Here is an 18,367-nt window from a genome sequence, read left to right as displayed (position 1 = left end):
GATGATGTTATTGATGGATCGTTTTGTTGACCAGTTGCATTTCCTGAGTGGGAAAGTTCATCATTGTCGGTTTTCACAGCGTGTGACGTGACGTCACTTGTGGCGGTGGTGGTACTTTCTTGATGGGCTGTTCAACAAACGGTTTAAGACGATGAATTGAGACTGTGTCTGTTTTATCTCCGCGTTGGATTAGGAAGTGATTAGAACGACGTTCAATCACTTGATATGGACCATCGTATCTTAGATCTAAAGGGCGTCTTTGTTCGGATTGAATTAAAACTTTGTGAACAGTCGCCAACAGGGGGTCAACGTAGGGCATGGAAGTGGGTTGTTGTCTAGTCTGTGTTGGAGACAAACTGTAAAAATGGTGTGCAAGTCTGGAAGCCAATTCAGTGGGATTAATGTCAGCACTTTGAAAAATAGCGGAAAATTTATACGGTAAACGTGTGGTTTGTCCAAATAGCATATCGTTGGGGATACAATCTAAATCTTCCTTTATAGTGTTTCTCAGTGAAAGTAACGTGATTGGCAAATTTTCTGACCACTTTTCTGGGTGGTTTTGCATGCGCAATGAATCTTTTAGCACGCGGTGAAAACGCTCGACCAAACCGTTGCATTGTGGGCGATAAGAACACGTAGTTTGATGCTTGGTATTTAACATTGTCATAAGATCTCGCCACTTCTTAGATAAAAAGACGCTGCCTCTGTCAGAAAGCACTGAAACAGGGGATCCAAAATATTGGACCCAGCTATTCAAAAATGCATGGCAAACAGTCTCTGCAGTGACATTTGGCATGGGATAAGCAGTGAAATAACGTGTATATCGATCTATAACGGTGAACAAGTAGCGATTATGATCTGACTCAGGCAGTGGACCAACAATGTCTACAGATATGTTATGAAAGCGATTTGTAGGAAGATCGAACTTTTGTGGTGCAGGATGAGAATGTCGCCATACCTTACCTTTCTGACATTGTGGGCAAGATTTCACCCATTCTTTAACTTGCTTCTTCATTCCTGGCCAAACATATCGGTTTGGGAAGGAATTAACAGGTTGACGGCTTCGGTCAGACTGAAGATTAGACACACTTGCCGACAGGTGTTCCATTTGATGTTGTAAGCGATCAATCTGTTGCATTAGTTGGGCATTGGGATTTTGTTCTGTAGTATGCTGCACTGCGTTTACTGTGGCATGGGAAACGTTTGTTAGTTTTGACATTTGATCGGCAGCTTTTGCTAATTCGTTTAATGACATTTCGAGGTTGCCAGCCAAAACAAGTTTGATTTGATTCGGGAGTTTATTTACAAACAATTCCCGAATTAATTCCGTCGATGCGACATTTTGAGGAAGTTTTGCTCGCATCTCGGCCAGCACTTCGGAGGGCAGTCGATCGCCGATTTCAGACAGTGACATGACGTCAGCGATACGTTCGTTCAACGTCGGTTCGAAACGCTGAAGTAAGCGTTCCTTTAATTTATCATAGTCTGCCCCGGCGCTGATTAAGTCTTGTATGTTTACAATAATATCGTAAGGCAGACACGATACAAGTTTGTCTGTTTTCAGACGTTGGCAATCAATCTGATAAGTGATGAATCTATTTTCATTTTAGATTCGTAAGAAATCGCTGAAGCTATTGAGCTTGAGATTTTAAATTTTTTATTGTTTTATTGCTTGTTATGGAGTTGCGATGCCCTTTACATCAAACTTGTGTATTGATACATGCAGAAGCCTACAGGGGGTGCTTTATATAAACGTTGACAGAGGGAGCAGGGGCAGGGGGTACTTTTGCACCCGGACCCGGAATAATTTTAGGGGCCGGGAGCCTTTTCAAGAAGCTGGGGAAGTTGAAGAAACCATCGCGTGTTCTTTTAATACTGTGCGCTTTTTTAAAGTGTCTTGATTTGGGGCTCGAGCAACTCATTGGTACGGGGCCAAAAATATCCTCGCAACGGCCCTGAGTATCAGTAACTTAACGGCCCTGAATACATGCGCTTGAATCAGTGGTTCTCAACCTTTTGTCTTGGTGGACCCCTTATGGTGCTTTCTAAGCGGTCGCGGACCCCTAAAAATTTCTATTTGAAACTTTAATATATCGCGTCTCCTTATATGGAATCAAATGTTACATAAATTTCGAAGTAACACTCTTAAAAGAATTTGCTGAATTCGCAACGCACTTGACAATTGATGAGATCGACGAAATTATGTTATGAATCCGCTGTCTCAAAAGAATTAAGTTGAAGATAGCCACCATAGCCTTATTAAAAGGTTTAAGTCATTTATATGATATTTTTTTTGTTAAGAAACCGAACTTTTGTGCAATGTCCGTTGAAATTTCAAACGACGCACCAGTGCGTTGCAACTTACAGTTTGAGAATCAATGTAGGTTAATACAGAAACAAAGCACAAACAGTTTTTAAATTTCATAATTTATCAATCATGCTAAAACCTCGGAAGCTTTCACGGACCCCCTGAAATCGCTTCACGGACCCCTTGGGGTCCACGGACCCCCGGTTGAGATCCACTGGCTTAAATAATGTGGACGTTGCGGTTGCTAGAAGATCATTGCCACCAAAAAGCCAATACAATTTTTGTTTATTGATGCGCTGGTATTGCCATGACAACATTGCTCTTTCATAGTCTCATATTTGATATTTTAATGACATTGTAAACTTCCAGTGATGAAAGCGATTGCCAAAGCTGGTGTTGTTTGTAGTAGAGGGTGTAAAAATACTGCTATTGATTTAAGTACCGATTCTTTTGTTCAATTCCTGTTCATTTGCGACAAAACTCTCGATACCTTTGTTTGTTCTGATTGCAGACCCAACAGATAATGCATAAAAGTCACATCTGGGCTACTCTACTGTCCACACGGCATGGCTCAAAGAGATGTTCACAGTTCAATGCGCTACGAGAAACGTTTAACAAAAATAAGTGTCTACAAGAGCATTAAGGGTAAGGTGTTGAAAATATGTAACTTCCAAAGTCTTGTTTAAAAGAGTTAAGACTGACATCCAACTTTTGCTTTAATTTTATCACAATGGTAGGACGTGGTTGGTTTCTTTTATTGGGAGCTTTCCTGTCCAAAACACTCGCAGTGGAGATTTCTATTGTTGAACAAATCATCCCATCTTTGATCGGTAAGTTGATAGCAATAGAAAGTTACATAAAAGTTTATATGAAGATGAGGTTAACCACTGGTTGTGGTTCATTCCGACCACGCAATGATCAAAACAAATTCGTTCGATCAAGAAACCGGTACCGTCAATTGTAGAGATAAAATGCTATTAGGAACAAAAAACAATGTTTTGATTAAGAGGAGTTGATTTTTGGAATCTTTATGCTCGGACAGAAAAAAGCTTAATCCTGGAAGTTTTGTGTAGCCTACTTGTGGAAGTGTTGAAATACTGAAGCAGACCAGGTTACCAAGGTCGCTAGATTGAAATTTTCCACTTGTTGTTGAAGCTTGTAAATTTTTCTATTTACTTTTCCCGCTTACCGAAAAGCTGTCTGAGAATGTGTTGTTAAAATGCGCACCTCGAGCATGGAAACCTTGCTGTATGATCGTACCGTTTCAGCGTCTCCAAAGTTGAACGCTTACCCAACCAAACTCAACTTTGCTGAAAGTCTGGCTTGAATGTATTGTGTGGCGACAGTGCCATAGGGTGTTGTGACTGTGTCATATAGGGTGTTGCGACTGTGCCCTGACAAACATCTCTGCTATGTTTGGCATATATTGTTTTTCGTTGTGAGGATCATAAACAAAAGCCAACTGAACTGAAGGCTGCAGTTAGATTGATTGAATTTACTGTAAATCTTTAATTTTACCTATTCAGAGCTTTTGAATTCCTCAACTTTTCCTTTCCCACAATGTGATCTTTAAAAATGAACCTACAGTAGGACCTAATGAAAATGAACCTAAAAATGAACCTACTTAAATGTAAAACGAACGCTCCTAATTACTATAATTGACTTTAAATTTAACTTTCGATTTTGCCATAAACAATAAGATTTAATTTATTTTTGACAATAGTAACTTATGCTTGTAGTAATTTGTCACAGCAAATAATTAGCAACTTAACGGTTAATCAATGTCTTATCAAGCTGTAGTGTCATGGCAGTACTGGGCATTTAATTAACTTAAAAATTAACATTTTTGATATGATTTTGAACAATTTCTCTAATAGAGTATTCGCATTTACCTCACCTATTCAACAATTTTCTTGGAATTTATTATTACGTCTTATAACATTGACTTTAGCAAAGTAATTATTTTTTATTATTTCAGAAATGTCAGATGACGTTGAACCAATGTTTGGTTTACGAAACTCAGCTCACATGTTGCAGGTGGGTTTTACTTTATAACTTACATGTTTTAACGTATCACAAACTATAGACAAAACAATCAAAATTGCTACATTTGCCACTTTGAGCACTTTTTTAGAGGATGTTAGCCTGCCCTATGCTATTTAAAATGAAGAATTAGGCTATAGAAACAACATAGAAATAATAAAGCATACTGGAAAAATAACAAAATGGCTGATCGTAGCTTGGGTATCGGATTGCCTGATTTTGAAAGAATTCCTGAAGACCGAGAAAAATGTGACGCAATCCTGGGGAACGGGATATCGAAAACCGCTAAGTCTTGATTTCCGGATTGAGATCCCAGTTCTAAAACCCTAATCGTAGCAAAATGAAGATGAAACAATTTTGTTGGAATATGAGTGAATCGCAGGCAGACTTACGCCCGGTGGTTGAAGATTTAAACGAATAGGAAGGCAAGGAAGACAATCTTCGTGTTTAGGCTACCTTTAGTTGTGCCTTCAAGTGTCTTGCCAAAGACACAGCTGCATGCGCTAGAGCGGCGTCGAACCGGCGCCTGTACAGCGTAGTACCGGGGCTCTCATTGATCGGTTTTGCAGGCGATGCTTTGACTCCATCGTGAAAAGAGCTTTGTCTTAATTTAAGAGAACACTCGGCATCGGTTAAACAGACAGACCTATGCTCATAAAAGTGATGTTAAAACAGTTAAACAACAGCCGGAGTTAAAATTGTGGGCTACACATCGCAGAAAGCTGCTTACTGTATTGATTGCATTTTCATCATAAAGAATTTTTATTTTCGGCGTCTAATAAATAATCGTGTTAACTTCACATAGGTTGCTCATAAGAAGTAGTTTCTATCAATGTATTTATGGTGCTACAATCATGTCATACTTTAAACTGATTTTCCTGTTTTGGTATCAAGCACGTTATAACGTTCGTAATTTGTCACTTTTACCTTTTTCTAAACCTCTGCTATGTTTGGCATAGCCTATATTGTTTTTCGTTATGATGGTCAGAAACAGCAACAAACTAAGCTGGAACGGTATGAAGTGTAACAGTGTAGGCTACTGCAATTACTGCGTACAACAAAGACAAACTTTAATGCAGATCAACTGTGTTGCAGGACAAAGAAAGTCAACTGTCAGAAAACCGTAAGTCATCTGTTAAATTTTTATTTGGAAAAATGGAGTTTTATATTTCTTACGATTGAAGGTATGTTTCAGGGGTTTCAACTTCTCATCGAATGGAACCGACTAGAAACTTTCTTAATCACGAGCGATCGACCCGTCGGTGATGAAGTCACTGAGCAATTTGTTTCATGTGACACCTTCACTGTAAATGAATTTGCATTTATCGCACATTTAGGGGAAGGTGGGCAAGATGAGACGTGGGGCAGGACGGGACACTGTGGATATTTTTAATAGTATTAGCTTTAGCGCCCTCTACCCATTTAGATGTTACAGGATACCATGATTCTCGATGACTTGCAAAAAAAAGAGAAGTTCAGAGAAAAAACGTAGTCGTGGCAGCAAGATAACGGATTTGAGGCTAGTTGCTACAAGAAATCTTATCAAAACTTTTTACATTTTAGCATGATTTCAGAAAAATCTGGAAGATGATGCGTGGTCTAGAGATGCAGCAATAAAAGTGCTTTTTGAGGTATCTGACTTTTTAGATGTGAGTTGCATATATAATAAAGAAACAGAAAATTTCAAAATGCCAGTCATTGGGGCAAAACGGGACAGAGCTGCTTGGGGCAGGATGGGACATCTGTCCCGTCTTACCCCACTGAAGTTATCAATTTTCAATATATGCTAGCCCAACTTGTTGCATAGGCAAGGCCTACTAGCTAGTGCAAATGCTAAGTTAGCTAGTAACTTGAGAGTTAGGCATCTATCAGTAAGCTTTGCATCACACCCTGGGGGTACTCCTACTATAAATGGTAGAGAAGAGGTTACACGGATTTTGTTTTATTGTAAAGTTGAAGCAGATTTAGCATGCTGTAGCCAACCTTTGTTAAAACAGTCATCATTTTAGCAGTAGGTGGCTTGACCGTAAAACATAAAATGGTTGTCACATAATTATGTTAATATCACTTCATTATTATTATCTCATTAAACTAAGTCAAAGCCTCTACAGACCAAAGGACCACCTTTGTGGTCAAGTGAAGGACCACCTTTTTTGTCTCAAAATTCTATCTTTGACTTGAATAAACACAACTGAACAAGCAATCAGTCAATTGTCTGTATTGAAAGCCTAAGATAGTTATTCTTTGTGCAAAAAATGGTGCCACGAACAATTTTGTATGTGATTTTCATGGAAAAAAGTAGTCTGTCATTTTCCCTGATGTCATTATGTGTGCTGTAAATGCAAGTCATTTTTCAAATTACAAGATATTATCAGTGGATTTGTAGTTTTACAGTTGATTCCCTTTATAAACAATACTGTAATAAGTTTTGGTGACAATGGGGCAAGATGGGACATGCGTCCTGTCCTGCCCCAGGTGTGGGGCAAGATGGGACAAATTATTTTTTTATTAATTATGAGGTCATGCGATACTGACTGAGTCTCAATATCCTGCTGGTTGATAGTGGTGGGCAATAGGAATAACACGATACCAAAGTTACCGATGTTGATAAAAAGGAATTCTGCAAAACATCGATTAAAGTTAAGTGTCTCGTCCTGCCCCACCTTCCCCTACCATCGTCAGCACTGAGCAATATTTTCTTGTTACAGTTAACTTAATAGATTAGGTTAAGTTTGGGTTAGGCTGCAATAAATGCACTTAACAACACTTGGAAAAGAACTAGCCTCTTACTTTAACGTAAGCAGCAATCAAACTTGGAAATTACTGCTACTTGTTGGCGCCAAGATAGAGGTTAGCACATGACTATAGATTTAAAACAGAAGATAAAGAAGTTAGCTATAAGCTGTAAGGAACTTTTTTTCTTGTTGCCTATTGTTCTCTTTCTAAAATGTTTGTCCCTCGTTTTTCTTTTCTTTTTCTTCTTTCTGTTTCTTCTTTACTCTTTGGCCAAGAGCCCTGTCTTTGCCTACGTAATTGTTACGTTGCCATCTGCTTCAACAGGCGTGTGTGGCTGACAGGTATTGTGTTTTTATACCTACTAAAGCTCTGATTGATCCAACCAAATAAATTGTCTGAGTTGATCGACAATTTGTCTCACAGGAATATTGACTGAATCTTGTCAAGTCGTCGCTAAATCAGATGCGATCGCCCAGTCGATCGTGATCGACGTATTGGCCACCCCTGGTATATTGCTTGAAAAAGTTAAAAGCATAATAATAATATGTTGTAATATTTGTTTCTTGAAGCTGCATTATGTCGTCATTTTCTATGCATCATTTTTTCTATATTTTGAAATGCATTTTGCATATTATCATCATTTCCTCACTCTTGTCGAGGATTGGAGGCAATGAGACGCCAAGTTTCTCTGTTGTGAGATTTTTCTACTGCAGTTTTGTAGTTAAGTCCTGACCAGTCTTCAATATCGTTAGTCCAAATTCTTGGTGATCTGCCCCTATTTCGTTTGCCGTTCATTTTCCTTCTAGTAGTTGTCTTTGAATAGAATTATTGTGAATCATGTGGCCAAAATATTTCAAATTTTTTTTTATTTAATTGTTTATAGAATTTCCATAATGGTTTGTATTTTAGATAGTAGCCTACATCTTTGCTCGTGACTTTATCCTTCCATGAAATTTTAAGCATTCTTCTATAAATCGACATTTTAAATGCCTCAAGTCGTTTAACCATTTGTGTAGTGTCCACGTTTCTGCATTGTAAAGTAACGTAGTCCATCATATATAGCCTAGCATTTCATAATTCGTTTTCGAGTGTTGATGTTAATTTTACGTGTTGTTGATGTCTTTTTCAATTTCACATTTTGCTAATACACCATAAAATAAGTAAATATTTTCTGTGGTAAATTCTACTCTACCTCATGGTGATATAAGCTATAGATGTTATACCCTTTTTAAGAAAAATCTTTTTTTAAATCACGTTTTTTCTTTTTATTTAACCTTGAACAAACTACACATTATAACATATTTCACAAGACAACGCCAAAGATTGCGATCAGCATAAACATTTTTAAAACACTTTATATACATATTGAAATATGAGGCTCAGGTGAATATATTCCATTGCTCAACATTCTTGCATTTGTAGATCCTTGTGGAGTCCCCGTAATTAAACCGGAAGCAAAAATTGTTGGAGGGCGAACATCTCAGCCGGGAAAATGGCCGTGGCAAGCTTTGATGGCGGGAGTCACAACTACGGGGAGTTTGGTTCAGGTCTGCGGGGGAACCTTAATCAGCCCGGACTGGGTGGTCACTGCAGCTCATTGTACAACGGCGTAAGTTCGTCTTGTTGACAATTACTCGCTGGAAAGTTTTTGCTTGTTCATTTTATTCAAATGTAATTCACAGTGCTATAAACTAATGTATCTTATAGGATGTACTTTGTGCTTTTGCCACAAAGTAGGCCTATCAACCTGATTGAAATTTTATAAGTTTGTAAATGTAACAATATTACAGTATTAGCAGTAAAGGGGGTGAAGTTGAATTGGGAAAATCAGTACGATCTTTTTCCGATATCCTCATTTGTAAAATTTCTTTTGACCCGGGCCTGAGAGAGGATTGGCATGTTCTGCATTAAAAGAACAAATTAAAGACCAGAGCTGAAGAACTACTTTAGCCCAAAATATGACCGTTGATATAAAACAAGTTAAACTTCTTTCAACGTTGTTTAATATTTTATTTTCATGCAAACACTAGCGTGTGTTATAGCGAAATTTAGCCATTTTACAAACCAAATTTTGCGTGTGGAGAGAGGGAAGTAACTATTTGCCAATCAGATTCTATAATAGTACGATACACAATAAGCTTTACATCACAATAACAAACAGTTCATAAACATAGAGCAACGCATAAGTACGCTCAGTGTTGAATAATTTCATCTGATTAGCCAGGAGCAGCGAAATACCAAAACTGCAAGGATTAGAGAAAGAGGGAAGTAGCCTAACTATTTACTAACCAGATTCAATAATTATAATTGTAAGTAATTGTACACAATAAACTTACATCACCATAACATACAATTCATAAACATAGAGCAACGCATAAGTACGCTCAGTGTTGAATGAATATTTGATCATCTACTGCTCCCAACCGATACAGGCATTGAACATCATACAAATATTTTGGTGATCACTTAATTTCCACAAAATTTGACTTAACTAGTTTTATAACTCAGTCGGGCTGTTCCGAAACGAAACGAAATCAAGATAAATAATTTTAGGTCAAAATGAAACGAAACAAATTAAAACAAAGAGTTTAAAACGAAATGAAATATTTCCAAATATTTTTGTTTCGTAAAGAGTTAACGCGATATTTTTTTACACTTTTTAAGTTCCCAAATTCTTGTATATAGGCTATTGTTTCGTTTCGAACACAGAACGAAACGAAATGGCATGGACTTCGAAACGCAACGAAATTGTTTGCTCAGAAATTGTTCCAAAATGATGCAAAATAAAATTAAGACAAAGAGTTTCGCTTCAAAACGTAACAAAATGTTTAGAAATTTTGAAATATTTTCGAAATATGTTTGTTTCGAAGAGCCTGACAACTCAGGTCTTTAATTACATTTTTCGTCTTTGACATCACGAGATGAAAAAGTGAAATCGTGATTGTGTTATTTTCAAACGTCAGAAATTCGCCTGTTGCATTTCACATGTTTCTGGGTCGATACGATTACCAGCAATATGAAGAACAAGCAAAGGAATATGCTGTTTCAAAAGTTATCAACCACCCAGGCAAGTTTTAGCTTACTGTAAATATTAATCATCATCATCGGCCATGCCTGAATAAGGCGTCGGCTACCGTGAGTCTCCACAACGATCGATTGTCCATAGTTCTAATTAGGTTTTTAAAATTTTGGTTTGTCCATGTTGTAAGATTTCAAGTTCAAGGTTTAGCTTACTGTAAATATTAACATCACAGTAAATATGAACTACATCAAATATGAGACAGGAAGCTATAGATAATTGTGTTTATTCAACTTTAAATAAAAGTGACGTCAACATGGGGTTATTAAAAGACGTTGAATAATGAATTGTTCTAAATAAATGATGAAACCCATTGTTTCAATTGCTATGATGTTTTTTTTTATTCATTATTGTTGTTACTTGCACTAGGATATCAACATAAAGATGACATAAATTTCAATGTTACAATCAATCAACATCTCATTTTTTTGGTTTCAGATATGCGCTTAGGCTATATTGCACATTCATACGTTAATGTTAAAAGAGAAATGAAAAAATAATAAATACTGTACGAGTTGCACTAAAAGCAAGACTAAAAATAAAATAATGCAAACATAGACACAACATTCTGCACTTAAATATGGAAAAATCTAGGCATAGAATAAACTATTGAAAATAAAAACTTTACAATTATATTATAACCACAAGGCCTACATATCACTGCAATGTGTTTACTGCGATCACTGCGATCTTTTCCAGCGTCTTTGTAGATTTTCCATCGTGTTCATATGGTATAGCATGATATACTTCAACTTCCTTGAACGGTGATTTGTAGCTGGTGGAGAGTTTCTAATTTAAATGTTACTTACATCAGATTTAACTGAAGTTCTAACTAAATATTTTACAAGACTGTATCTTGGTTAATGTCAAAGGTTTAAAATGTATATAAAGTAAAAGCAAGGAAGTCAAACTTTGTCCCCACATTCATCATGTCATTAACTGCTTTGTTTAAGACACAAACTTGTGCCTCTGATAGGTGTCGAACTAAAGTCCCTTGGAACGTCGTACCGCTAATCAGAGTCAAAACACGGACAAATCCTTGTAGAACTTGAGTTAGCTTTTAAAAGCTCGATAAGCAACTTTTAAAACGACCTATTCCCAAGTAATAGCCAAACCTGTTATTCAACCAAAGATTGATTCTTAAGCCAATTTATGTCATAAATAACTTTTGTCAACTTATTTCAGATTATGACCCCATTACAAAAGAAAATGACATAAGTTTAGTCCAGCTTGCCGGATCAGTAAAGTATACGGATTATATCCTTCCGGCATGTCTTCCGCTTTCCTTTGTCAACGTCACAGTGGGATTGAATTGTTCCATAACTGGATGGGGAAATTCTGGAGGTTTGTTGGGTTCAAGCATTTGCTTCATTTGGGTTATTAGCCCACTCGGCATGCAACAACTCAGCAAGTACATTTCAGCTACTGTCTAATTCAGCGAAGAAGGAAATGAGATTTACTTGCTCAGTTCGAACTTGCTTGGTCGTTGCTTGCTAAACTGAATTTACTGACTTGTGACATGCCAAGTTTCGGCTTTCTCAGTTGTTACTTGCTCATTATCATCATTTACCAACTTCAGCCACTTGCTTAAATGTTGCTTGCTCAGTTCTCACTTGCTCAACTGCAATTTGCTCAGTTCACAACTGCTGACTTGTAGGAGACTTCTTCATTTGTGCTTGATGCTTGGATTTGAAATTTGTATAAAAGTTAGCACATTTCATAGTGAAACTTTTTGATCGGGTCGTTAACAATTTTTGCCACTGTTACCATCATCTGTTTTGATATCTGTTGAACTCAATGACTTTTTAGACCCATCTGTGCCGCGAAACATTCTCCGTGAAGCGACTGTTCCCATTTTGTCAAACGATGTATGCCAAACTTGGTATGAGGCTTCCTCTCCTGAAGCTCAAGACATCACAATACTTGATCGACATGTCTGCGCGGGGTATGCAAATGCAGTTCATGTTGTTGAATTATGAAACGAAGAGAGCAGTTAAAACAAAAAAGAGAGAAAATAATGAGAATTTTCAATATTTTTGTTTTCAACTTTGGACCGGTTATTCCATAAGAGATACATGGGAAGTTTTTAAAGTATCAAATTAAAAAAAATTGTACCATAACTTTAAGAATTCAAATTGACATTCGTCTATGAATAACTTTGAAATATTTTTACCTCGGCCACGCTTTGACATTTTCGAAGTCTAACAGATTTGAGAACTCTTTGAAAGGGGGCTGATGATGCAAAAAGCGTAACAACGACTGCTTATATTCACAATAATAAGTTTAAATCAATTTAAGAAATTTTTGGACCGCTTAAAGCTTTATAATTTCAGGAATGTATTTTTTTGTGCAATATTGTTTTGACTCAGATGACGTAAATGGAAATAGGCTAACAATAAATATAGAGCTATTTTAATACAAGGCTGTGAAGTCGGGCCAAAATTATACGACTACTCGATTGATAACTGCTCGACTCCGGCTTCAGTGCTGCCAGATTTTTGAGAGTTTATATTTTTTTAAAGTTTTTGTCTTTTTCCATTTTTTTTTAAATAATTAATTTCACTCAAATTGCAATCGACGTTGAGACAGCGACTTTTCAAAGAACTGGAAACTTCTATTTTCTGGTAACTTTATACAGAGAATAAAAATAAATAAAGTTAATGGTAAAGTAAACACAGAAAACAAGGAAAAAATATTTTGAATAAAAATTGCAAACAAAAATTTTATTTTCATCGTTTTGCATCAAGCTGGAGGCGTTTTTTTTTAACGACTCCGGCTCTGACTCCGGATCCGCCGAAATCCTTCCGAATCCAACTCTACAACCCTCGTTTAATAGACCACAAAATTCCGTACACTTTTACTGATGCAGGTATGAAGCTGGAGGTGTGGATACTTGCCAGGGTGATAGCGGAGGCCCTCTAGTGTGCAAAGAAAACGCATCTTCTCCTTTTGTTCTCCAAGGGATTACTAGTTTTGGTTTTGGATGCGCAAATCCTTTGAATCCAGGGGTGTACACTCGAGTATCAAGTCTCGTGGATTGGATTGAAAACAATACAGAAGAAAACAAAGGTGAAAACTAAAAGAGCAGCTGATTAGATGACTTTTGCTGCTTTCCACTGTCTGTTGTGTTGCATTTGTTATTGCCAGTGTTCTGTGGTAACAGGCACAAAATACTAAATGATTATTGTAAATGATTATATAATTATATTGGGTTATGCTAGTATCATCATCATTATCAGCCATTGTTGTTCCACTGCAGGATGAAGGCCTTCCCCATATCCTTATAATTTTGTCTGTCTTTGCAAGTTTGTGTCCAGTGTTTGTCGAATTGGTAGTATAGTTAGTATAGCTATGATCTACAACTCATTCAGTCACTTTTTCTTGTGTTTGAGGCCGCCACAGATCACGTTGTTACATCCAGGCGCAGCAGCGAATGGAATTTGTGTTCATCGAGCGTTGTGAGGTCCACATATCTGTCTTGGGGTCGATATACAGGACAATGGTAGATAATGTGGTGTCAGTCACCATAGCGCTGAAAGCCCTGGGCTTGTTTTGCAGCAACAAGCTGCTCCCACCTAGAGATTATGGTGATCAATAACATCTGTAGTGTATTTGTTATGCTCAGCCTATTTTGTAATTTTGTCTTGTTTGCTGTTTTTGAAGGAAACACCGGTTGAAAATCAATGATAGGGTGCCCATTGCATTAAGTCATTCTTCATCATAGTTAGCCTACTTGAGACTTCAAAATAAAGAGCATGGCGTATTAAATTAGAAGTCACTGAGCAAATGTAATCACATGCGTGAATGACAATTGAAACAACGGTGGACATGTTGTACGAAGCGGAAAGTAAGTTCCGAGTGAAGTGTTCTAGTGTGGACCAAACCGATGTTTTGAAACACATATGGTTTTATAAAATGGTTCAATATTTTTATTGCTGAAAATATGTTTGTCATATTTACTTTCAGAGAAGGATCCTTTCTTTTCCATCCCACAGACGTCGTGCAGCTCAATCATTAGCTCGGATAGCCGACTCCGTTTACCAGTTGATCCTGAGTCACAACTTTATGCTCCAAACATGGTAAGAACTGTATGTTGTTGTACTTGGCTATTTGAGATGTAGTCCTGCCTCAGAGATTGCCGTTAAAGTTCTCAAAAAATGAGTTAAATTAAATGAAACCCCTTACAAGGAATAGAAAATTCTTAAAAAAACAAGCATTAGAAAAACACTCACATTAAAATCTAGGCTATATAACTTGGCACATTTCAGTGTAGATAATGGCACACCAATATGTAGATAATCACAGCAGAGTATCAACTGAAATTTTTCAAAGCCTAAAAAGCAGCATTTCATTAAGAAAAACGTTTTTAAGTTTTTTATTTTAATACCAGCACCCATAACGTTCAAATTACAAAGCAGCATGCTTCTAATTTGAAACCACTAAATCTCACCAGATTGCGTCGCACTCGCATCATACCGTGTCCGGTACACAGTAGGTTAGTTTCACAATATGTGGATTTTTGGGGTTATGTCTCAACTGCTCAACTGATAGAGTCCATGCTATTTGAGCAAAGAAACGCTAAAATCAGATATACAATAATTGTACTCTTGGCAATGAATTTTATTTTTATTCGTTTCTCAGCAGAGCCTACTCCACAGGGTGTTTGCATATCTTACAGCACCTCTTCAAAACTAGACCCATTCAAATAACCAAGTGAACGGAATAGTTTACTGACAATAACATGTCAACCCAAAGCAAATGCTTTCCTACAACGTACTCAAGTTGTTTAATTGTTTATTCACTGTTTCACGGCCGTGTCCAGTCTTTCAGCTGCAACAACTGTGAAGGCTTGAAACAATATTTTAACAGATATTTTGAAAACTGAGTCACGTGCAAGATTACATCCTATCTCCTTGACTTGATTGTTTCATGTGGAATAAGAAAAGTTCCTCATTAATAAAAATTGCATGCACAGGATGATTGTGCTTAGTGCTGCCAATATTTCATTTCTTTCCCATCCAATCTTCTCATTGCAATTTTTCTGCAATACGTCCTAGCGGACTCACAAACAATTCGCCGCCTTGATCTAAAGCAGGGGTTCTTAACCAGGAGTGCACTCACCACTGAGGGGTGAGAGACCTATTCTTAAAGGGTGGGGGACCTGTTCCCAAAGAGTGCATGGGTTTGAATAATTATGATTAGTTGTAAAAGGAATCAGTTATTCTAGAAGGGTGCGAGAGATAGTTGGTGGTGGTCATAAAGAGGTGACAACAAGGCAAAAGGTCAAAACTACTGACTTAATGAGTGCAATGGCGCCGATGTACAATTGATGTTTTGCAGAATTGTGTGTGGAGATTGAGACCAGGGAAAAATACGAAAACGTTGTTGTCTTCTGTGGGGAGAATTGCCATACAAATGAACATCAACAGTATAGGACAAATAACCTGTCCTGATGACTACTTTCAAATTTTATGGAATGGAGGTAATTGGTTTTGAAAGATTACTTCACAATGTAGATATTAACGACCAGTTTTAGCCTGATGCTGCGAGCTCGCTGTGTTAATAGCGATTTGCAATAGCTTTCGGAACACAGTGTGCACTAGTGTTTCTAGTTAACTAATGTTTCTAGTTAACACAGTGTTTCACTAGTGTACAATTGATTGAGTTTCGCTTGTGGTAATGGCGATTTGGATTAATTGCACTAGCCATTGGATTGCACTATCGTAAGCTAGTGCAATTCGCTATTACCGCGGCGAACTCGCAGCATCAGGCTAAAACAGGTCGTTAATATCTACATTGTTAAGTAAGCAACGATCATGCTGCTAGAAGCGAAACTCAATCTATTGTTTTTGGAACAGTTTTGCGGTTTAATTTAGATTGTGTTGTTTATAATGTAAGATGATGTATTAGCCATGTTAAAGGCTGCAAACATCCATACTTTATTGCAAAATGAACCATTTGAAAATATCACCAAGTGTGAAGCAAACTGTTAAAGTTTTTAGATAATAATAGTACGGTAGCGATAGTTGTGTTAATATACACGCATATATGCCAAATATATTAAAATCAAATTTAGACTAAAACTTCACCTATTGTTCAGGGAGTAGTCCACGTTACTGTGGGATTACAACTGTTCCTTTTGGAATCAATATCACTCACACAGAAGATTTTGAATTTAACGTAGTCTTCAAAAGTGATGAAAGTTTTCAGTTTGAAGGATTTGCCATGGACGTCAAATTTCAAAGCGATGAGCCAGTAGCGACATCAGCGTCATCATCGGATCCAATATCTTCGACCATTGTGACATCAATGCCATCATCAGATCCAACATCTTCTACCATTGTGACATCAACAACAGGGGGAAGCGATAAAGTGATGTTGTTCAGAGGAGCAGTCCTCTTATCTATTTTCACGAGTTTTTGGCTCAAAATTTGATAAAATCCTCATTCCTTGTGTGTCGATTTTTATCAAGTTTCTGAAAACGTTTCTACATCTTTGTACATAATTATGCAAATTTCCGAACCTTATTAAAACGCCAACGCATGAAATCAATGCAGACACAATTAGAGACTTTTAAGCCATAAATTCAAATTCATAGCTAGGTCAAATTTTTGATCAGTGCGACTTTGTATTGTTGCAGGTGTTTTTGTTGTTGCTGCAATTTTTGATTCGTTGCTACAATCTTCAAAACAATAATTTTCTTTTGCTCATCACTGGAAGATTGATAATTCGAGTTTGAAATCTAGAAGGTTATATAACCTTATAAGTCAGTTAAGCCAATGCTCACGCATCTTGTCAGGACAGTTTGAAAAGAATTTGTTATAGTAGACACAAAATCACTGAGCAAAACTCTTAAACAAAAATCTAAGTATTTGAAATAGTTTCAGTGAAATAAAATCAGTTTCAACAGTTTAATCTTAAGTTCTTCTGTTTTGTAATTTATTTTTTAGCTATCAATCTGAACCTCTTCCCAATGGAGGAGCTATATTTTGATTGTTCCTTTAATTGACGTCTTAAGGGCGCCGTTGGGATTATAATTAGTTTCAAATTAAAAAGTTCTGCTCCCAACAAACGATGGCTATTCTTCCTTGAAAAGTTGTCTACGTGAATCACAAGACAATTTTCCTTTTCAAAAGTTCTTGATTTAAAGTGTTGGACGATTTTTTGTCCGTCCCTATAGCTTAGTTGGATTAGCGTCCGACTTAGCAAAAAAAGAAAAACGGCAAAATAAACAAAACTGGTTCAACTCCCACGGTGTGCACTTGAGAAATTCACTACAAGGATAAACTTCCATTCAACGGCACATACTGGATGGAAAATTCACAAATGCCAACATTTTATCAACAAGTGGAAAGTTTCACTCTGTCAACCTAGGTGGCTGGTCCTGCATCAGTAATTCAAAGCCTCTACAAGCAGGCTATACAAAACAGCCAAGAATAAATTTTCAGAAGTTTTATTAGTCCGGGAATAAAAATTCGATTCAAATCATTCTTAACTTGATTTACCTTGCTTTGATCTTCTTAGGCCTATACATCTTCATTTGCTCACAATGCAGTAAAATATGGAACAGATTTTACAACGTGAAACCTGACAATAAAACATTCAACTGCAAAATTTTCTAAACTTTTCAAATGACATGCTCTCGTAACAATTTATGGTAGCCTAAATGTCAATCAACATGAAACGCAGCTGCAAAAGAACATTTCACGACTATTGACTATTATTTACAATCAAATACTTTCTCAGAAACCTACCAAAGAACGGTCCACTCGTCAAAAATTTTATATGTAAATTCTTTTCAAGACGCTAAAATTGGAACTTTTGACCCGCGTTCGATTGCTCGAGAACATAAAAGAACAGCATAATTAAATAGTACTCGGGGCCTTTAATTTATGTGTGTTTAAAAATCGTAAAAAAATTACAAATATCAATCATCTAATATTCAAATACCAACTTTAACGATGGCGCTGTGCATTATACTTCAAGGATACATAAAAAAAACATTATCATGATGTTACATGGTAATCTATTCAGGTTAAACTTTAAAGTTAGAAATTTGTTGCACAGCGTAATTAGCGAATTCCATATTCTATTTGATTAAAATTGGAACATCCCTTAAAGAGTAAAACAGATTTTTAAATTTTTGGAAAGTAGCAAAATACAGTTAATATACAGTACGCTACACTAACAGGTCTTCAATA

The 18,367-nt window shown here is 36.8% G+C and overlaps 1 protein-coding gene across 1 annotated transcript; it reads left to right on the top strand.

The window, feature by feature from the left end:
- Positions 1 to 2,891: 2,891 nt before the first annotated feature.
- LOC145768905 (serine proteinase stubble-like) lies at positions 2,892 to 16,879 on the top strand. The gene is made up of 12 exons (XM_082580511.1): positions 2,892 to 2,953; positions 3,046 to 3,138; positions 4,287 to 4,345; positions 5,447 to 5,474; positions 8,510 to 8,696; positions 10,051 to 10,154; positions 11,352 to 11,510; positions 11,976 to 12,111; positions 13,036 to 13,235; positions 14,133 to 14,245; positions 15,507 to 15,648; positions 16,267 to 16,879. Exons 1-12 carry the CDS (start codon positions 2,902 to 2,904, stop codon positions 16,599 to 16,601), a joined length of 1,608 nt encoding a protein of 535 aa, XP_082436637.1. The 5' UTR covers positions 2,892 to 2,901; the 3' UTR covers positions 16,602 to 16,879.
- Positions 16,880 to 18,367: the final 1,488 nt, after the last annotated feature.

The sequence above is a fragment of the Aplidium turbinatum genome, chromosome 1 (genome assembly GCF_918807975.1).
Source record: "Aplidium turbinatum chromosome 1, kaAplTurb1.1, whole genome shotgun sequence".
Taxonomy (NCBI): domain Eukaryota; kingdom Metazoa; phylum Chordata; class Ascidiacea; order Aplousobranchia; family Polyclinidae; genus Aplidium; species Aplidium turbinatum.
The sequence above is the reverse complement of the archived record's forward strand: the minus strand, read 5'-3'. Positions and strand labels throughout refer to the sequence as shown.